The following is a 22,931-nucleotide window of genomic DNA, read 5'->3' on the forward strand; positions in this document are numbered from 1 at the left end:
AGTGCCTTTTAAAAATTAATGTGGTATAATAATGGGAGCCATTTTGCTTTTTAAAAAACACTTTTTGGGGCAGCTAGGTGGCACAGTGGGTAGAGTACTGGCCCTGGATTCAGGAGTACCTGAGTTTAAATCCAGCCTCAGACACATAACACTTACTAGCTGTGTGACCCTGGGCAAGTCACTTAACCCCCATTGCCTAGACAAAAAAAATCAAAAAACAAAAAACTTTTTTTTATTGATTATTTTTTGTTCCCATATCACCTATATTTCCCAGTGTATCCTCTTTCCTTCCCTCCCCCAGAAGTCCATTCCTTACAAAGAATGTTTGTTTATTATTTGGGGTGATACTTTTTCTTCCTTCTGCTCCAGCATTCAAGAAGGTTTTTAGGTAAGAAATGTCTCATACCACAGTTCAGTTTGTTCTGGCTATGGAGAACTATCTCAGCAATGTCAAATACATGGCCGGAGTGCTGCACAAATCAGATTAAATCATAATTGGTAAATATTTACAAAATAAATAGAAATACAATATGAGACAGGTAATATTACATTACAAAACTAATATGCAGCCTGCAGGGATTCTTATATACAGATTAGTCTATTTTACTAGTCTTTCTATTATTATTAGTCTTTCTCTTAGAGTTTGATATCATTGGCCTAGAATTCTTTACAGTAATTTTACTCATCTGTGTAGACTTTGCTTTCTAGAGAGGCATAGATGGGTAGGCCTGGGAAGGATCTCAGAGAACATCTAATTTTGTCACATCCCATGAGGGAATTAAGGATCAGAGAACTGAAGTGACCACGGTCACAAAAGTACCGAAGTGGTAGCACTGAGACCTGAACCCACCTCTCCCAATTCAGTGCAGTGTTCTGTTCTCTGAACCATGCTTCCTCCTGCCTCTTGTCACTTTTAGGTCATTCCGGTTCTCTCATCCTCTCACTCCCAAGTCTTTGCATTCCTCTCCATGTACCCTTCCCTTTCAGTTACCTTTCCTGCTTTATCAACTAACCTTCTTCCTACTGGACCAACCCACCCCTGTTCCAATGCCTGCTCACTCACCCATCCACCCACTCTCACAGACATCTCTGAATCGCTCACTCTTTCCAATTCAACTATTCCCTTTCCCCGAAGATTGTTGTTGCCTCTCTCATCCTCATTTTTTTTCCATATCTGGCCATCCTTTCTTCTTTTTGCCATAGGGGGTCAGCCCAGTATAATGGGAAAAGTTCTAACTCTGGGAGTCAGAACATCTGGATTTGAATGCCAGATCTGCTTGGTTAAAGCTATGTGACCTTGAAAAAGCTATTAAACTACTCTCATTCTCAATTTCTTCATCAGTAAAATGAAGATTTTAATAGCCCTACCCTTGGAGGATTGTTGTAAGAACCAAATGAATATATGGTGCTTTGCAAACCTTAGAGTATTACAGAAATGTTAGCTATTATTATTATTATTACTTAATCTTTCTGACTCAATTTCTTCATCTGTCAAATGGGGACAATAATGTTTGTGTTCTATACTCTACATTGAATTATCTTGAGTAAAGTGCTCTAGGTTCCCATCAAAACCCCAATCTCACTTTCAATTATTCACCTTCTTGGCCACTTCTCAACTCCCCTCTCCCACCCCTAGCACTCCGTTTTCTTTAGCCTTATGTCTTCAAAGGGGCGTTATGGTTTGGTATTGACTAAGGGAGTGAGAGTTGATGGTGGTGAGAGTAGGAGTATGAAAGCTGAGGGCTAGAAGAGAGAAGAGAAAATGGATTGGGTGCTGGTAGTGGTTAGACTGGGGTAGAGGTGGAGAGAGTGGGAGGAAGGAGCCATGGGTAAAACTCTGGAGCAGTACATTGGAGCTGGACCTTGGCAGTGGTACTTTAGAGATGGCTATGGGCTCCAGGAGAAAGGCCGTTCAATTCAGCAAGAACTTCTTAAGTGCCTCCTCTGTATGCCAGGTCATAGTGATACAAAACAAAATAAAGCAGTCTCTGCCCTCAAGGAGCTCCCATCCCCTGGTGGCTCCCATGTACAACATGGGCACAGAAAATAGATATAAAATATAAAAATATAAAAATATAAAGGAATTTCAGGGAAGGGAGGCCAACAGAGAATTTGATTTCTTTGGTATAAAGAATCCTCCTGGAAGAGAAAACTCTCTCTATTAATGCAAATCATTCACTTCTCCACCACTTATAGATTTAGGGAGTAGCCTAGAGCAGAGGTGTCAAACCCAGATGGATGTGAGGGCCACTAAACTGTTCAGAAGTACCCCTGCAGACTGCATATTGACTTAGTTTTAAAATGTAACATTATCTATGTTTTATTGTATTTTTATTTACTTTGTTGACTATTTCCAAACTCCATTTTAATATTTCCTTCCCACTCAGCTGACATTTGATACTTCTGGCCTAGACAGCAGAGAAGTTAAGTTACTTCCCCGTGGCCACACAGCTAGTATGTACCAGATGTGACCCAGATCTTCCTGAGTTCAAGATCACTTCTCTATTCACTATATCGTGTTCCTCTCAAATGAGAGGGTTGGACTAGAAAGCCTCTGTGGTCCATCCAGTATTTGATCTATGATCCTCTAACTTTTCCAAAGTCACCTAGCTAGTAAGTGGAAGAACTGAGATTTGAACCCATGACCTCCAAGTCTGATGCCAATTCATTGTACCTCATTGCAATGGTATGTGCATAATACAGATAAGGGAGACTACCGCCATTTTGAAGTGGATTCTATCTTTCTGCAGCAGGATTCCCCTCTTCACTTAGCCGTTGCCAACAACCATATCTCCATAGTAAACAGCTTATTGGGAGCTAACCACAATGTTGATGCCTTAAATCAGGTAAGCAAAGTGAGGCAGAGCCCACTGGTGTCATCTCCTTGTCTTCATACAAATGCAGTGTTGGTTTGCGTATCGTTTACAGTGAAGGTCAAAGTGTCTTGAAGGATAAGGGCCAGCTCTTCAGCGGACGTGTGCATTCTTCATCCTCCCTCCCTCCCACACGCAGAGCTCAGGCTTCCTCTGGCAGCTGGATGGCAGCCAGTGTATTATTCAAATATTCACATTTGACACGTCCAGATATTTTGATACAAAAACAATGGCTTAGAGACCTATTACTAGAAGAGTCTCTAAATCAAGAGCCACTCCCCAAGTCTGATACACTGTCATTGGCAGGGGGCCCCTTTCCACAAGAAGGAAGCTTTATTTCTCTCTTGAAGTCATTAATGTGTCTTCCTTTAGCCTCAAGATAGAAAGACCACACGAAATATAAAAATTACACGGATTCAATTAACTGAAGAAGCAGCAAACCCTCCATCAGATCAATCTATCGCTGGCTCCATCTGGAAACACTGAGACAGAATAATAAATATGACTTAGAGCCGAAGAACCTTAGGGCTTGGAGGAACCTTCGACATCTCTGAGTTTAAAGCCTTCATTTTACAGATGAGCGCACTGAAACCCAGAGAGATTAAGTGACCTGCTTGTCCCCAAATTGCTTGGTTAGTCAGTGGGAGATCTGGGACTGAAATTAAGCTGTGGGTCAATCCCTGCGCTCTCACCGGGTGAGATCTTTTTGCATCTCTACTGTTCTCCAGAGTGTTAGCCCTCCTTCCTAGCCTTGCGTCATCGGTAAACTTGATGAATATGGTGGTGGTTGTTGTTGTCGAGTCATTTCAATTGCATCCAACTCTTGGTGACCCCATCTGGGGTTTTCTTGACAGAGGTATTGGAGTGGGTTGCCATTTCCTTCTCCAGCTCATTTTATAGGTAAGGAAACTGAGGCAAATAGGGTGAAGTGACTTGCCCAGACCCCACAGGGTTAGGAAGTGTCTGAGGCCAGATTTGAACTCATGAAGAGGAGTCTTTCTGAATCTAGGCCTGGAGCTCTATGCACTGCGCCATTGCTGGGGGTGGAAGGCCTGGGTTATTAAAGTCAGATCCAAGTTTGAACAAAATGAAACTCAAGCGAGGAGTTTTCCATAGTGGGACAGCTGAGGCAAGAGGGGCAATTGGGATCAAGCACCTGAATGAGCAAGGTTAGGGCCAGGATCTGGGTGGGTTTGTTCTCTCTTCTCATTGGAAGAGATCAGAGCCTGGATAGGTCAACAGATTCTTGCACCTCCTGGCCTCTCAAAGAAAGAAAAAAATATCATTGAAACCCCTATCATATAGGGAATATGATCCCTAGTGTTGGAACCCAATGGTGTTTAAATATATAGCTCAAGACCTTAACCCCAAAGGAATACTTAAAGAGACATTGTTGTTAGGTATTTGGGGTTTCCCTCCAACTCCCTCTGCCCCATGGGGTCCTAGAGTGTCCTGGTTTGTTTTTATTTTGTTTTCTATTCATCCCAACACACTACTGACCCCACTGAAAACCAGTCTGTTTACTGTACTGTTGTGAATAATTGTGCCCTTTATATTCTGTATATTAGCTTCTTTTAAATAAAGTGAGATGTCTTAGAAAAAAAGTAAATGACAAAAAATGTTAACCAACTGAGAGAAATTATTAAATAACCAATTGTTAATATTGGGGAGACAGGTTGTATCCCTTTCTGGATCCTTATTCTCTACTACGCCAAGCCAGCATCTGAAAGACATTGCTGATAATGAGATTGAATTAACTTTCTCCTCCAGCTGGTTCAGACCCCACCCAGCAGGAGAAGCACTTTGTGTTCTACTCAGGTTTGGGTGGGGATAAATTCTTTGATTAGATTGCCCGAGGCTGGAAGTGGTTTGGAAGTAAATGTCAGAATCAAAGTCAAGTCCCCCAGCCCCTTATTAGAATAAGTCCACCTCTCATTACAATATTCATTTTATCTTATTACTTGTTAACCAATCATAGTCATTGCCATCCTCAGAAACACACACTCTTCCAAGGGCATGTAAGCATTTTGAGTGGGTTCCATGAGGGGTCTTTGGTATTCCAGAGTGTCACTGACCCCTTTTATTAATTATATGCTAGCACAATAAGTAAAATGATTAATTACCTAGAAACTATGTCTCTGGAACTTTTTATATAAACAAACCATCAGAAAGCTCCTTTCAAGTCCACATGTAATCGATAAAAAGAATTTGTTTCTGTTCATTCACCAAGTTTCAAATCCACCTAAATTTCCCTTTATTTGAATGAAAGTTCTGTGCTCAAACCACTGTAAATAGAAAATTGAGTTTGAGATTTTAAAGTTTCAGATTAATACTGAATTTGAATATTTGAATAATTACCTCAGGGTTGCTGTGAAGGTCAAATGAGATGATAGATGTATAATAATAATAATAGTAACAGCTAGAGCTTTAAAGTTTACAAAGCACTTCACAAAAATTATCTCCTTTTATCCTCACAACAACCCTGGTTTGGTGCTATTATTATTCCAATTTTATGATGAGGAAACTCATCTGAGGCAGAGGTTAAGTAACTTGGCCAGGATCACATAGTTTGTAAGTGTTATCCACTGTACCACCTGGCTCTCTCAAACTTTTAAATGCTATATAAAGGTTAGTTTTTATTCTTTGATTCATCTAATCTGTACATTTATTGAATGTTGGCACAGTCATCCACATACTTTCATACTTTAGAACTAGCACTATCATTAACTTGCTGTGTGAGCTTGGTCAAATGACAATCTTTTTAGACCTCAGTTCCCTAATCTGCAAAACGATGAGCTTGGACTAGATCATTAGCATTTCCCAAAATACAGTCTGCAGACTTGAGGTTCCCCTCCCTTCTTTTCAGGGGGTCCAAAAGATCAAAAGTATTTTCATAATAATACTAAGATGTAATTTGCCTACTAAAGTACTGTTCCCTTTTCCATACCTCTGTGAGGCCAGATTGTCTTCATAGAATTCAACCAAAACAACATGTTATAACAAATTGAACGTGGAAGCAGACATGAGAATCTAGCTGGCTATTAAGCTAAACATTAAAGAGATTTGTAAAAATTGTAAAACAATACCAACATCAGTGGGTTTTTTTGTTTTAGAAAATAGTTATTTTCAGAAAAGTGGTATTTATGTTAATATGTAATAGGTTTGATTTTTAAATGAATAAATATTTTTCAAAAATTATCAGTTTTAACTTCTTATATAGTAAATACTGATAGGAATAAACAATCTCCTTGGGATCTTCAATAATTTTTAAGACTGTAAAGGGGTATTGGGCACCTATGTGGCACGACAGATAGAACACCAGGTCCAGTCAAGAAGACCAGAGTTCAAATTTGGCCTTCGACACTTAGTAGCTGCGTGACCATGAGCAAGTCACTTAACCTTATTTGCCTCAGTTTCCTCATCTGTAAAATGAACTGGGGAAAGAAATGGCAAACTGCTCCAGTATCTTTGTCAAGACAACCCCAGAAGAGGTCACAAAGGGTCAGACACGACTGATAATTCAACAACAACAACAACAAAGGGGTGATGATACTAAAAAGTTCAAGAACTCTGGGACTAAATGATCTTTAGGGTCCATTGCAGATCAAAGAGTACCTAGTTCTTTGAAAGGTTTGTTAGTGATCTGTCTTAGATAAGGATCTCTGGAGTGCGTAAGAACAGTTTAATATAATGATCAGCAAAGAGATCCCTTGTGGTTCCCTGTTCAATTCCCAGTTGCTAAGCTTCAATTCACCAATTTCACTTTAGAGGCTCTCCTTACAACCAACTGCCAAGAGTTCTCGGCTTTAGACCCTCCCCTCTGCTACTTCCTTAACCTCCCAGAACCTTTTTGGGAGAGAGAAAAGGCCCAGGAACAAAACTAGATCTAAGCGGAAAGGTTTACTCTAGGTAGGTGTTTAATATCTATTTTGCATGTTGAACAAGCCAAAGACCTAATTAGAAAGGGAGTCAGGAGTGAGGTACTAGGACTCACTCACGCTTCGGTTCTAGGCCCAGCTCTGCCCCAAGAAACTAGGAAAATATTTCATAACATTTAAAGTGCTTTAGAAATGTGAACTGTTAGTATTGACTGTGTGACTGTGGGCAAGTCACTTCCTCTCTACAAATCAGATGCCTCATTTGGGAAAAAAAAAATGGGATGGCAGTGACCAGGACCAAATAAGTTATTATCTGTAATGCTCCTTCCAGCTTTGAAATTCAAGGAGCCCCTTTGCCTTTACCTGTGAGGCTCAGTATTGTGACCTTTCCTTGTGTCTTCCTTGAATATTAAATATTAAATTATCAAATATTAATAATATTAAATATTAGATATTAGATAAATAAATATTATGTCCCTTGGAGATAGTTGTGAAGCTCAAATGAACATGTACATAGTGTTTTGTAACCCTTAAAAGGCTTTATAAATGCAGTATAGGAGATAGAATTATGGTGAAGAAGACCTATGTTTGAATGAATTTTACCTCAGACACTTACTAGAGGTACTTGACCCTGGACAAGTCACTTAACCTCATAGCTTCAGTGTCTTCATCTATAAAATGGGAATAGTAATAGCACCAACCTCACAGAGTTGTGAGAATCAAACAAATAAGATAATACATTTAATGCGTTTTGTAAACCATGAAGCATAAAGTGTCAGCTAATACTGTTAACCCAGCTGGTGGTACAATGGATAGTGTGCCAGGCCTAGAGTCAGGAAGCACCAAGGTTCAAATATGGCCTCAGACACTAACTGTGTGACCCTGAGCAAGTGCATTTAACTCTGCCTCAGTTTCCTCATCTGTAAAATGAGCTGGAGAAGGAAATGGCAAACCACTCCAGTATCTTTGCCAAGAAAACCCCAAGTGGGGTCACGAAGAGTCAGATATGAGTAACCAACAAAATTATTGTTACAGAAGCAGCAAACCCCTCTGCACTTGGCAGCTGATCTTGGAAACGTGGAACTGGTAGACACCCTGCTGAAGGCAGGCTGTGATCTGAAGGTTGTTGACAAGGTAACCGTCTGAATGCTGCTGCTCCAGATTCACTGTTAGCACATCTGCAGAGACTGTTCATGTTGCCATTTAGTGAAATTTCAAATTTGCAGGGGTCATGATGAAAGCCAAATGAGTAAGTCTGAATTGTATCTTTTTTAAAGGGATAAATGCCATTTTATATTTTCCAAGTATGTAAAATCACTAGTATTACTTAAAATCAGTCTCCAAATGAATATTAAAGCACAAATTATTCACAACTTATAATTAGTCCACTGGCTTTATAAGGTATTAGAAAGCTCCTTTAGAGGTGGAGGAATCCCCTTATCCCAGTCATGTTGAAGGTATTTGTTTGCTTAGGCACCCCTCCCCTCTTTAATTGTTATTTACTTCTTTTGTTTTGACATCACCTTCATTTCTGAGTATTTTTCTTCTTTCTCTTCCCCAACAACCATCTCTTGTAAAAAAGGATAAGATTTTTAACAAGAATCTCAGCAAAACTAAAACATCAACCACCCCTGATGGAATATGCAATGTTCTACCCCCATAATTCCCACCTTTGCCAAGAGATGAAGGAAGTACATTTTCCCACCATCTCTACTTGGGACCAAGTTTGATTGTTACAATTAAATAGTGTTTTGTTTTGTTTTTTATTTTAATTTTTGTTGTTGGAAAGCCTCATTTTCATAGAGCAAAGGTAAATTTCAACCCCACCTATTTCAGATATTATCATCTTTGCACTAGTCAAGTCTGAAGGAATGTGGTTTTGTCATCATTTTAATTTATTTCTTGAACTAGCCAAAAATCCTGGGTTGGGGAGAGGAAGAAAACACATAGGCTACTTGCAAAGGCCCAGAAAAAGTAGCCCAGCTCCGCACTGAGGCTGAGAATCAAAGTCAGATTACTTTGTGCCTGAACGATTTCACCTGAAAAATCTCAGGGTTGTACCCACACCACCTAAAAATCCCACCACATCCCTAGATGAAGTCAGTAACAATGGAGGAATGACAAAGAGATTTTGGACCTTAGATACTTTGTGTCCCCTCAGTCGATAGTAAATAGTTTGGAAACAGTCCCCCTCCCTCCTACTGCCTTTTCTTTAAAGGCAAGCTATATCAGGTGCAGTGAAAAGAGCCTTCAGTTTAGAGTCAGGAAAGACGAGCATTAGAATCCTATCTCTGATACGAGCTGTGTACAAGGAACAAGTCAGTGAAACTCTGAGTCTCAGTTTCCTCAAATGTAAAATGGGGATAATAATATCCATAGTTCTTACCGCACAGGACTGTCTTGGAGATCAAATGAGATCATACATGAAAATTGCTTCACAGGCCTCCTCTTCTAGCATTCACATTTTATCCATCCTAGGTAAGTGATGCTTCCTGGGAGCTGGTGCATTATTAATGGATAGGAAAAAAAAATAGAAAAAGATGCTAGAACTATGACCTGGTATGGCTCTCCCCTCTTCCTGAAGTTTAACCTCTGGAGAGTATCACAGGCTTAATGATAATACCTATACCAGGAGCCTTCAGACTCCCATTCAAGCACATACCCCTACGGAAAATGCTCTACTAAGAGCAAAAAACCTCTGACTCCCAGCAAGCTGCTCTCCTAATAGACTAATTGCCATGACTGTGAAGGGTGTTGAAAGCCAACACTCAGATGGCAGAGATTAGGGGGTTGTATAAAGGCCTCAGAGTAGCAATACTTTGTAATCCAATTACTATGCCCCTGATTAGAGGCTGATTGCTTTCAGCCCTAATTTTCAGGCTCATCTAAGACTCTCAATCCATGGAAAATAGCCAACAATGGTGCCTGGGGGAATTGTACTTCTAGTGAGTCTCCAGATACATTTAGGGATGATAGAGATAGGGACACAGTTCCTCAAGGCCCTCAGCACCACAGTGCTGGCAGAGTGGGGCTCTGGATTTGGACACCTCCAGCCATATATTGTTAGTTATTCTGATATTCCTATATCTCAGTACCTTAGCTAATTGTGCTCTGAAATTAACAGCTCCATCTTGGGACTGGCCTTTAGAATGTATAGACAGAGTACACAGCACTTTACTTGGTAAAATAGAAGAACCAGGAAGCCCCATTAACATCCCCCTGCCCTCCCAACAAAGAAATACAAAAGAAGCAAACCTCTTTCTTTGGTCGGCTGTTCTAGCCCCTGAGATTTCCATGTTACTCTACCAGATTAAGAGGCAGTAGTATTGTGTAGTGGAAGTATCTTTGGACTAGATAGCTTGACAGCTGATACATGGTTCTTGCTTTGCCAGGCTGATTTTCTCCTTCTCAGTAACCCTCCTATATATCCCTTTCTCTCTGCTCATACAATCACTACCCTTGTACAGGCCCTCATCACCTGGGCTATTGGCTTCTAAGTGGTGTCTCTGGCCTAGATCTTAAGCCACTTCAATCCATCCTTTACTCAGCTAAGTGATTCTCCTAAAGTGTAAGTCTAACCATATCACCCCAACTTCCCTCCCCCCTACTCAATAAATCAAGTGGCTCCCTATTACCTCCCAGAACAAATATAAAAACCTCTATTTGACTTTTAAAGCTCTTTACTACTTGACCCTACCTTTTCAGTCTTTTTTTTTTCTGTATTTTATTTTTGTGGAGGCAACTGGGGTTAAGTGACTTGCCCAGGGTCACACAGCTAGTAAGTGTCTGAGGGCAGATTTGAACTCAGGTCCTCCTGATTCCGGAGTCAGTGCTCTATCTACTGCACCACCTAGCTGCTTCTCTTTTCAGCCTTTTTTTTTTTTCAGTCTTCTTAATGAACATTTTACTCCCCTAGAAGCCATCTGTTGTTGTTATTCAGTCATTTCCAGTCTTGTCCAACTCTTTGTGACCCCATTTGGGGTTTTCTTGGCAGAGATACTGAAGTGGTTTGCCATTTCTTTCTCCAGCTCATCATTTTACAGATGAGGAAACTGAGGTAAACAGAGTTAAGTGACTTGCCCAGGGTCACATAGCAAGTAAGTATCTGAAGTCAAGTTTGAACTCAGGAAGAAGAGTCTTCTTGACCCCAGGCCCAGCACTCTATCCACTGCACCACCTAGCTGCCCACCTAGCATGTAGTAAGTGCTCAATAAATGTACTCAACAAAGTACCTAACATATAGTAAGGGTTTATGAAATGCTTATTCAATGACTACCTGCCTCTCCTTCACTGTGTAACTTTGAATCAATCACTTAAGCTTTCTGAGTCTCAGTTTCCCCTTCTGTAAGATGCACATATAGTAGGAGGGATTATAATAGTATGGGTAGATGTCTATCAAGGTTCCAACTCTGAGATTTTGGGGATCTGTGACCTTATAGTATGACTGCTCTGCATACCTCACTGAATTGTTGGGAGAAACTAAGGAGATGGTTTGAAAACTAAATTGAAAAACGCAAAAGGCTTTACCAGCATAAGCTAGTTTTTTAAAATAATGTTTCATTTTTCCAAATTACGTTTTTTAACGTTCATTTTAAAAAAAATTTTGAGGTTCGAATTCTCTCCCTCCTCTCCTTCCTCCCTGAAACAGTAAGCAATCTGATATGGGTTATAAGTGTGCAATCACAGCATAAGGTATTATTAAAATGCAGATGTTATCTCTGAGGGGCAAAGGCCTACCATTAAAACCTTTGTTCACATTAGTGCAGGAGGCTTGTCAGGCTCCAAGCAGAGCTCTAAGGGAGAAGTACATTATAGGATCAGAGATTTAGAGCTAAAAGGGACTTTGGAGTCTATCAAGCTTAAGCTCAATTATCTCATCTTACAGAGGGGGGAGACTGAGGCACAGAGAAGTCTCATGACTTCCTTTTCAGGATGCAGTGCCACATCCTGTGGAGCTACAATGTGGCATTGCCTCCATGTCTTATACAGTGAGTAAATTTTAGGGATGAAGCGGTAAAGGTTTGGAGGATGGAGCTGGAAAGCCAGCCCAGCGGAGGATGTTGGGCATTGAGGGAGCATTTGGATTTTTTTTGGGCGGGGGGGGAGGTAGAAGCTAGAAACTTCGGCAGGAGAACCTTGAAGTAGGGTTGCATTGGGGGATGGAAAAAGTTAGGTATTTTTATCTGTTTCACAATTTATATAAGGGCCAGACCTGTCCATCCTGGTCACCTTTTGGCCACTGGCATTTGGCCAATGAGCTGCTTGTGACAGCAGGATAACATGTCAGGCAGGGAGAACAGCGGTGACAAGGTGAGCCCTTGTCTACTCTCTTTGGAAGGGGGATGGGGGGAGTTGAGAGAAAGCAATGTGATTTTGTTTATACTCTTGAGTTGAATTTCTTAGCCACAGGGTAGATTAGAGAAATATGGTCCTATGATGTTTTGGATTTTTTTTGGTGAGGCAACAATTCTCTCTCCCCCATCTCCTACTATTTCCTTTTCCCCAATGCCATCCTTGCAGTGGTGTGTTTAGAAAACGAATGGCGGTATCAGAGCCAATGTCAATGATGCTGTTTTTGTTCTCAGCAAGGCAAGACTGCATTAGCTGTAGCATCCAGGAGCAACCATTCTCTCATTGTAGATATGATCATCAAAGCAGAGAGATATTACACCTGGAGACAGGTAAGGAAGAAGGATTTTGATTTAGCTGTGGGGCTCCCTGAGAGGGAATTTAGGATATTTGTTTAAAAGGGATCCTGTAAAGCTGCTTTCAAATCTGGCCTCAGACACTTAGTAGCTGTGTGACCCTGGGCAAGTCACTTAACATCTGTTTGCCCTAATCCACCAGAGAAGGAAATGGCAAAACTCTCCAGTATCTTTGCCAAGGAAACCCCATGGCTGGTATTGGCATGCTATAGTCAAAGGGGTCCTGAAGAGTCAGACAGGATTAGGCTGTCTTCATGCCTAGGCTTTTCAACAGGACCTACTTAGGTCTCATTTCCTTCCAGAACTGCAAACCATGCCTGAGAGGAAAGAGGGCCAAAATCATTTCAGTAACCCACCTCCCCCACCCAATCCCTCAGAAAGCTTTGCCAGGTTAAAGGCACCTGGTAGGTCAGTATCTACCAAAACCATAGTTCATGAGCCCCCACAGTTCTGAGTCTTTTACTAGACCAACTATAGGATACATTAATCCAAAACAAAAGACATTTAATCAAACACAGTAAAATCTATGTCAAGAAAGATTCCCAATACACACAGAGGAATAGTCTCCCACAGTATGCCACATTCTCAGTGGGGAAAGTGAGCATTCATGATCCGTGAACATTAACTGAAGGGGCATAAACATAGGGGAATATATGTGACCAGGATGCATATGACTAGGGGCGCCACCGATGACTTCTGGTGATATCCTCAAGCTGCTCTCTGCTACCATCTGCTGGTCATCTGCTGTGACAGGGTTCTATGTTGATCTGCCTTGGTGGAACCTGGGATTTCAGTTCTGAAAAGCTCAGTCTCAGGCTATTTTAGCTTTTTTGAAATGCATATCCCAATCAGCCCCATTCTGCTAGCTGTCTCGAAAATCCCTTTAGGCATATATTCCAGGGCAGCTGGGTGACCTGGTGGATAGAGTGCCAGGCCAGGAATCATCAAATCTGGTCTCTAACACTAGCTATTTGACCCTGGGCAAGTCACTTAACCCTGTTTGACTCAGTTTCTTCATCTGTAAAATGAGCTGGAGATGGAAATGGCAAACCATCTTTGCCAAGAAAACTTTACATGGGGTTGCGAACAACAATTTCTATTCCACATAGATCATAGGGGGTTGCACTATGTGGGGGACTGAAAAGGGGGCTCATGACCTTTCTCCTGTCTCTTCTCCCACCTCATTTTTTCTATGTAAATCACAGAATGTTTGAACTAGAAGGAATAAGCTGATCCACTCTCCTCATTTGAGAAGTAAGGAAATTGAGGCCCAAAAGAGGAAGTCACTTGACCAAGGTCCCACAACTAGTTAGTAGTTGAGCCAGGATTTTATGCCAGCTTCATGGACTCCAGGTACCAGGGCTATGACATCATGGCCACATGCCTTAGCCAATACCCCAACAATCCCTTCCTTAGCCCTCTACTCCAATGGGCAGCTTGCAGTCTCAAAGTGTCCCCAGCTGCTGGGTGGTAGTGGCTCAAGGCCTGAATCTTGGGGATCTCGTCGCTTCCCTTTGTAGCAGGTTTTGATCACAGGGCCAGCCTCAGTCATTGAGGCCCAAAACACTTCCTTGTAATGAATTCTTCAGGATGGAGCTCTGAAAATGGTGTCCTAACTTCTTTTCGTTTAACCGTCCCAAACAGGAAGTTTCACAAGCTTTGTTCTGGTGTCATGTGGTCACTGCTAGGATGACCTGTTTGTTGTTGTCAAAAGAGCCTGAGCTGAGCTTTCTTCTCTGGTCCTTGTTTTACTTCTTCCTCCTTTCTCTTATCTTTGCTCCCACTTTCTTTCCTACCCTCCCTCCCCCTCCACAGTTTCCCTTTGAATTTCTGTTATATAAACAAATGTGTAGTTTATCTTCTGAGGAAGTAGAAGGGTGGATGGTTACTCTAAGCTATGCCTCAGAGAAATGGGGAAGTTGGGATAATGGCTGTGTCCTCTTCTATATTCTATTTCTTGCTTAACTTGGTGGGGAAATGGAATTACTGGTTGAGAAATGAGTTTCTCTGGCCAAATGCACTTCTTGGTTAAACAGAGGTTAACCAGAAAACCATTATGGTTGAAAAACTCTCTCTAAAATATGTCAGTGACCAGTCTCATGCCTTAGTTAAATACAGCACAAGGAACATGAAGAAATGAATGAATAAATGAATGCATGAAGTATTTATTACAGGTAGGTGGCACAGTAGATAGCGGGATCAGCCTAGAGTCAGGAAGACCTGAGTTCAGATCCCACCTCAGATGCTTACTAGCTGTGTGACCTTGGGCAAGTCACTTAACCTCTGCTTATCTTGGTTTCCTCATCTGTCAAATGGGGATAATAGCACCTGCCTCTCATGGTTGTTGTTAGGATCATTTGAGATATTTGTAAAGCACTTGACACAGAGCCTGGCACATAATAAGTGCCATATAAATGTTAGCTATAATAATAATAATAATTGCCATAATTGGTATTATTACCTCCCAGGATGTAAGGATCAAATGGAGGATAATGATAAAGAGCCTAGCATAGTGTGTAGCACAAAGTAAGCACAGTATAAATGTTAGATATTAGTAATAATAATAATATCTAACATTTATATTGTGCTTACTTTGTGCAAAGCACTGGCGATCCAAGTAGAAAAGGAAGACAGTCCCTCCTCTCAAGGAATTCACTCTTTTTTTGTGTGTGAGGCAATTGGGGTTAAGTGACTTGCTTAGGGTCACACAGCTAGTAAGTGTTATGTGTCTGAGGCTGGATTTGAACTCAGGTCCTCCTGACTCCAGGACCAGTGCTCCATCCACTGTGCCACCTACCTGCCCCTAGGAATTCACTTCTAAAGGTGGAGAAAACACCCACAAAAGGTGTTAGCCGCAGCTCAGATGGGAAGGTCCCATGGTCCTTAGGGTGCTATGGCAAACAGAAGGTAATGCCTCTTCTTTAGTGTCCTTTCCCCCAATCATGTCACGTCAGTTTCTGATGCTGAGCCATTTGACTGTGCCAAGCACTTCAGTTGCAAGAAAGTTCTTTTCTCTGTCTTCAGTAGATATGGGTGTAGCTCCTGTAGGATCAGTAGCCAGACTACCTCTCCATTCCCATGGTGATGACTGTGGGCACTGGGCTAAAGCAAGACTGGTTGTTTGGAGTGGGGGTGGGGGAGGGTGCTGTGCTTCCAGGGCTCAGCGGAATTTATTTTTTCTGTGAGGACTGAAGATTTTACATTTCCTCAGAGTCATCATTCTGGGCACAGAGCCCGTTGCTTTATGGTTACAAATGGAGGGAGGCAGCATGGTGTCGGTGGCTAGACAGACACTTAGCTTCAGAATCAGAAAGACTCGGATACAAAGCCTGAATCTGACACATAGTGGCTGTGTGACCTTGGGCAAGTCACTTAACTTCTCATGTCACACCCTCCCCTCATGTGCTCTAAGGCTGTAAACTGCAGAGCAGATGCTGATCTACATTAGTAGACATAATTGTCTCACTGGGAGTTCTCTATACTAACTAAATCATTGATCTGGTTCCCCTTCTCCTCACTCCCGTACCACAGAAACAAATGATCTTCATTTTAACTTTGTAAGATAGGTAAGTAGGTACTATTTATTATTATATAATAATAATTTTTGTTATTTATCATATATATAATTTCATATATACATATCATATAAATCTATCATTATATATGTTTATATTATATATGATATAAATTTATTGATATATTTGTATATTATAGATTATGTGAATTTATCATATATTTGTATGTGATGTTAATTATATTTATAATCTACTTATAATACATACAATATGTATATGACATGCAATATATAACACAATACATAATTTAATACATTTGAAATACATGATGTGTATATAGGATATACATTTATTATTACATACCTGTATATTATATAGGATATAAATTTATTATTCTTATTACCATGTTTTGTACATTAGGGAACTGGGATATGGAGCAGTTAAGCCACATGTCTGAGATTACACAGCTAGTGAGGGGCAAACCTAGACTTCTTGACTCTCAGACCTCCTGTTGCTCCCTATACAGGATTGTAGCAGTAGAAAGTAGAGGAATAGGCCTCAGTATAGGTTGACTCCAAAATATTCCCTCAGAGCCTGGAGCCCAAATCTCACATTGGAATTCATTTTACCGGTGTCACTCTTGCTCCTAAAAGCCAGGTGTGATGGAGGCTTTGGTATGGGGGCATGGGGTTCCAGTAGGTCAGGATGTGACAAATGCCCCAAACTGTCACTCTGAGATACTATTCAGTTTCTGCTTCAAATGACTCATTCCCACTCTGAAGCTTCCTCCCTGAAAAGACCAATCAGTTGACTGCAGTTAGGTGGCACAGTGGATAAAGCACTGGGCCTGGCATCAGGAAGATTCATATTTCTGAGTTCAAATCTGAGTTCAAGTGCTCAGATGTGTGACCCCGGGCAAGTCACTTGACCCTGTTTGCCTCAGTGTCCTCATCTGTAAAATGAGCCGGAGAAGGAAATGGCAAACCAATCCGGTATCTTTGCCAAAAACAAAACCAACCAACCAAACAAAAACCAGATGGGGTCACGAAGAGTCAGACACAACTGAACAACAAACATGATATTACAGAAGAGAAACCAAGAACAATTTATTTAAAATAGCAAGGATGGGGACATCAATAAACTCATCCACAAACATTGCTGACACCCATCGGCCCAGGCAACACTTCCTTTCCCAACCCTACCCCACCCCCAGTGATGGAAGTTTGTGAGTCTAACTGGGTCTTGGACTTGTGGCCTTAGGTTAAGCTAGGCAAGCCAGAAACGGGACAGTAATGTGCCTATTACAGGGCAGTGCATCTGCAGAATATGGAAACCACTGTTCACCAGCTGAACATGCTCTTATTTCTGGAGAGGGTCTGGTGGAGCACGGATCACACAAAGATGCCCAGTCAGGAATCAGTAGGGTCTTGGGACTGCCTCAGCACTGATGTATCAGTGCCCAACATTCAGTCTCAGCAGGGGAGAAGGCTCTAAACCCTCAGCAGGATGCACCATACTACACAATTTTGGAATCCCCAGCTTTTTGTCCTTCCTAGTTCCTACTAAGTCATCTTTTCAAAATTTTGTCTGTCTCTCCTGAGACCTGCTGGGTCATTAGTTGCTCTGCTCTCCACAGAAGTACAGCTAGGTTTGTGGGAAAGATCTATTAGTATTGCTAATAATAGCTTAATTTATATAGTACAAATACTATATTATTAGTACATTTATAGACAGATTAAAATGAGATAAAATTTGTAAGCACTTATCATAGTGCCTGGGATATAGCAGGTGCTTTTATAAACGTTTGTTCTGCACTGGGAAGTTAAGTGATTTGCCCAAGTTTACACAGTCAGCATATATGGGGTCTAGACCTAAGTCATTGTGGCTTCAAGGCCAGCTCTTTATCCAGTACACTATATTTCTCCTAAATGACAGAGCTCTCCATCACAACAAAGCTTCAGCATCTCAAAGTTTAATGAAAGTTAGGGAAAAAAATGCCATAGCTTACCCTCATAGATTTCTGAGAAATAGATAAAAGAAATATAGAAATTCCTTTTCATCTAAAAGCAAAATTCCGTGCTCCTGAGGATAATGGAAGTCTCCTAGAATCTGCTCATTTCCTTATTCTTTGATTTCCTCTGGCTCTACCTGGCCACTGCACTTGCTGACAATGTGCTTTTTGGCACCCTGCTCCTCTTGCTGTGGAAAATGAGAAATATAGATTAGGGCTTTGGAGTTCCACCCTAGCTTTTCTAAAGGAAGTCAAAAGGACAGCATAGCTAAGCTGCCCCAGTAGCCTTGACAGATATCATTAGTGATACAAAGTGCTATACTTAGAAAATAGAACTAACTATTCCTTGGTTCTCATTATAATAAAACCGTTGAATATGCAAAGGATTTGGACAGAGCCACACTGCACTTAGCTTTTTCCTTAATTCCTGTCTCTAAGAGGCAGCTCTGTTGTGGCATTGAGCTTGAGTGACCAGCAACATCTTAGAGATGGTTGGGCTTAGTCATAGGACCTAAGAGTTGGAAGGGATCTCAAAAGGTAAATCCATCTCTGAACAGAAATCTCTTCTAATGCACAGCAGAGGAGGAGTCATCCAGCCTTTACTTGAAGGCACATATGTGTATGTAGAAGACATGTGCATAGTCACATAAATGTGCATATCCACACAGGATGTCTAAACATACACAGAGGTAGTTTTGAGTGAGGCATTGGTAGATATCTCTGGATGAAACCTTTGGGATGAATTTCACAAGGGGTGTGATAGAAAGAGCACTGCCCCTAGAGTCAGGGGACCTAGTTCAACTCTCCCCTCTGATACTTAACTAATTGTGTATTCCCTTTGAGTCTTACTTTCTTTACCTGTTAAATGGGTATTTTAATAATATACTATCTCATAACTGTGAGGAAATAGAAACCGTAGAGCATTTTATAAATGTGAGTTGTGATTAGATATGAGAGCCTTAGAAAGGTTTATGAAATGACTGTTTTGGAACTTTTAGTCTTATGGGGGTGGGGATAAAACTCATAGATTTAGAGTTGGAACAGAAGAAGGGTGAGTATTCTTTTGAAACAATGCCAACTCTTTTGGGATTTGACATGAGTGCTCCACAATTTATTCTTTTGTATAGACCTCCTGGGTCCAAACAGTCTCACCCTTTCCCTCTCAAGGGACCATACCTGTGGATTCACATTCATGGACCAGGTTCAGTCCTGGGAGAGCCTGATCTCTACAGAGAGGGCTCAGACTCCTTTTTTCATTACCTCTTGCTCTTTACATCACAACCCTTTAGCCCTGGAGAAATAATTTAAAGCTTAGGTTTGGCTCTAAGTCTAGTCCTCAGATGGAGGAGTGGAAAAGTACTCAATGTACAAAGTAAATCAATTATAGGACAGCTATTTATTTCTTCCACACAAAAGAAATGCTAAAAACACAAAAATGTGTATTGACAAACACAAACATGAAACCGTAACTTAGAATTATTGTTATACTCTCCTGGGAGGTTGATCCTTAAACCAGGAAGCATTTTATGGAAATGCTGAATCAGTATTTATCAGGACCTTTGGGTCCTCAGGGTCCATGTCTTCTAGTAGTCAGGCCGGGGGTTAGGTTCCTCCTGCTGATGGTCATCTTCTCCCCCAAGAGGTACCATAGAAGGTGTAGGGGGCACCTCCCATACTATAACTAGTACTGACTGAGAGACCCAGGGGTTCCCAACCTCTCAAACTCATAACATGGCCTCCAAGGCTGCAATTCTCCCCAGGGTCACAATTTAGTTGCACCAAAAGACCCAAAGTCCAACCTCACGCTTTCCCAGTCAAACATGTGCTCTAGTTGCTAATATGTGCAGTTTATATTTTATACTTGTCATGGGAAGCCCCAGAGAGAGTTAGGTGCCACACATTCCAGAGACAGGAAGGAAAAGAGAAAGCCCCATGAGGTAGAGTCACTCCTGTTAAGCTTTACTGATAGGTGGCCAAACCTAGCCACTCCCCTCTGACCCAGCTTTGATATATATTCATCTCAAAGTGCCAAACCCTTCAGCACTAATTCAGAGCATGCACAATCTACTAGGAGAAGCCCAGGGTCCTTCTTTTGGGGTAGGAGTAATTCATCAGTTTGCCTCCATTACACCACTTACCCCTATTACACTCACCTTTGTCTAGCTGTTTAAAGGGTGAAGACAACAGGAGAATCCTGAAAGAAGTGATAAGGGAGAAAAGCAGAGTTGGAAAAGGTTGTACGTGTGTGTGTGTGTGTATGTGTGTGTGTGTGTGTTCTTTAGCCTACAACATTATTATTAGCAGTATTTTAGTCACACCCTGACACCACCCCAAATTTCTAGCTAACGAGGTCTAGGGTACAGCTTATTCTCTTTTCCTAGTTAGGTTTCCAAAGATTTTCACATCTTTCTGGAGTGAGTCCAAATTTTGCTAATTCAGACATAGGTCCAGTTGGCTTGGTCATGATGGAAGAGGGACCCTGGTCCCCTGATAATCTAAGTTTTTAATACTATTGAGCTTTGTCCCCAACCTAGTCAATACCTTTTCTCTATACTGTTTCTGGGTCCCATTATTACTAACCTTTTCTTGTTTTTCTCTTTAAAATAAACAGAAACAAATGTGTTTATATAAATAGAGAAGAATAGGTAGCAAAAATCTAAATACTTTGGATCCATGTCAATTCAATTCAATGAGCAATGTCCCAGACCCATACAGGGCAGGCCTCAAAGCTAGAAAGATCTGGATTCAAATCCCACTTCTGGAACATGCTTGCTGTGTGGTCCTGATCAAATGACTTAAGCTCTCAGTGCTCCTGGGCTAGGCAGCTTCCTAAGACTATACACTGCAGAGAAGGTGCTGAACTATGTTGATAGAGGGAGTTTCCTTACCTTGGAGTTTCCTATACCAACAAAATCGTTCTTATTCCCTATCTCCATTCCCATCCCTATCCCTATCCCTTGTTGTTGTTCAGTTATTTTTCAGTTGTATCTGACTCTCCATGACCCCATTTGAGGTTTTCTTGGCAAAGATACTGGAGTGGTTTGCCATTTCCTTTGCCAGCTCATTTTACAGATAAGGAAACTGAGGCAAACAAGGTTAAGCGACTTGCCCATGGTCACACAGCTACTAAGTGTCTGAGGCCACATTTGAACTCAGAAAGATGAGTCTTCCTGACTCTAGGGCAGGAATTCTATCTCCTGTGCCACCTAGCTACCCTATCCCTATAAAAAAATGAAACCATTTCTACCATTATACTCTACTGGGAAGAAATGGACACTCAGCTATACAAACTATATCCAAAGTAAATACAAAGTAATTTGGGAGGGAAGGAAAGGTGCTAATAAGAGGGAGATCAAGACAGGACTCCTTAGGTGATACTCGAGGTGAGTCTTGAAGGGAGCTAGAGATTCTTGAAGGAGCAAGTATGGTGGGAGAGCATTCCAGGCATGAGGGAAAGAGAGGGAATAACATGCAGAGGGAACAGCAGTTGGCTGGTTTGGCTGAAAGGGGGGGTAATGTGAAATTAATCTGGAAAGGTAAGCTGCAATCAGATTGTGAAGGGTTTCAAGAATGTTAAACAGAGGGACTTATTTTTTAGCCTAGAGAAAATAGCCACTGAAAGTTCTTAAGCAGGGGAGTGGCCTGATCACACTTGCATTTTAGGAATATCAATCTAGCAATTTATGTGGAACCAAGGGTGAACTACATACAGCCTACAATACTCCTGAGTGAGGGAACCAGGTTAAAATGTAATTGGAGGGGCAGCTAGGAGCAGTCCTGGAGTTAGGAGGACCTGAGCTCCACTCTGACCTTAGATACTTACTAGCTGTGTGAACCTGGGTAAGTCACTTAACTCCAGTTGCCTAAAAAAAAATCTAATTGGGAAATATTTAGCAAAATCATTTAAAATATAGTGAAACATAGATCATATTACATTTGAAGACTAAGTCAATATTCAGTCCATTGGGATCCTTTCGTAAGATTTTGTGACTGTTTCTATTTGAGTTTAAAAGCAGTGGTCTGGCAAATTGAAAGACTGGGATAAGGAAACCAATTAGGAGGTGGTTGCCATAGGCCAGGAGAGAGGTGACATCCCCTGGGAATAGTCAATAATTTAGAATGCAACTTGTATTTAAGACTCTTGAAAGAAAAATGGTGACGTAGTCATCCATCCTAACCTCTGGAGTTGTGATAAGAGACTTCTTCCAGTTTTCTTGTTTGGGGGTGCTTTGGAGGATTCTGTTGAGGGACAGAAATTGGACTTGACCTCAGTGCACAGTACTGTAGAACTCAACCTTGTTTCAGTTGTTAAAAAGTAAAGTATCGGATTCTCCCCCTCCTCATGGGCCACCTAAGCGTGGTTTAAAAGAGAAAGGCTTAAGTCTAGACTCTCCCAGTTACTGGTTGGGTGCCCTTGGGTGAGTTTTTCATTAGTTTTGTTTTGCATTCTCTAGTCCTTCCTTTTCTTATCTGTAAGAAAAGAGGTTTGGGAGAGATGATTTCAGAATTCCCTTCCAGTCCTTTCTGTGAGTCTCTCATTCCTGTCCCCTCCTTCCCTTTCAACCTCGACTTTGTGACGGGGAAAAGGAAAAAACAAATGAGCTCTTCCAAGGTCACACCTGAGAAAATCTGCTCTGGCTAGGAAAGATTTCAAGATTCCAAATACGAGAGAGACTTAAACTTGAAGAAAGAAAACAAATGAGAGTGTTCAGGGAGGAACGGTCAAAGGGAGTGGGGAGGGAGGCAGTCTGCTGAAGGTTATCTGTGGTGACATTTTCCTGGCTGACATTCTAACATCAGTCAGGTCACTCGGGGTAGAAGTATGCAATCAAGAATCGCAGAATCCCCACATCTCAGGGTCAGACAGGCAGTGCTTTATGGTTTTTGTTAGAGATATTCCCTGCATTTTGGATGATGAAACTTGGCTTGAAGACAAGTGGCCCTGAACA

General features: G+C 41.3%; 1 protein-coding gene across 5 annotated transcripts in view; it reads left to right on the forward strand.

The window, feature by feature from the left end:
• Nucleotides 1-22,931, forward strand: part of ANKDD1B (ankyrin repeat and death domain containing 1B) — a 69,254-nt gene that overhangs the window by 39,568 nt on the left and 6,755 nt on the right. For 3 of the 5 annotated variants that reach the window (XM_027863541.1, XM_027863543.1, XM_027863539.1), the window contains exons 10-12: nt 2,751-2,846; nt 7,787-7,885; nt 12,337-12,432. In XM_027863541.1, coding sequence (XP_027719342.1) covers nt 2,751-2,846; nt 7,787-7,885; nt 12,337-12,432 — 291 coding nt within the window. The remainder of the gene's footprint in view (nt 1-2,750; nt 2,847-7,786; nt 7,886-12,336; nt 12,433-22,931) is intronic. The other 2 variants (XM_027863540.1, XM_027863542.1) reach the window with 2 other exon arrangements.

This window comes from Vombatus ursinus, unplaced genomic scaffold (assembly GCF_900497805.2).
Source record: "Vombatus ursinus unplaced genomic scaffold, bare-nosed wombat genome assembly UNPS02014772.1, whole genome shotgun sequence".
Classification (NCBI taxonomy): domain Eukaryota; kingdom Metazoa; phylum Chordata; class Mammalia; order Diprotodontia; family Vombatidae; genus Vombatus; species Vombatus ursinus.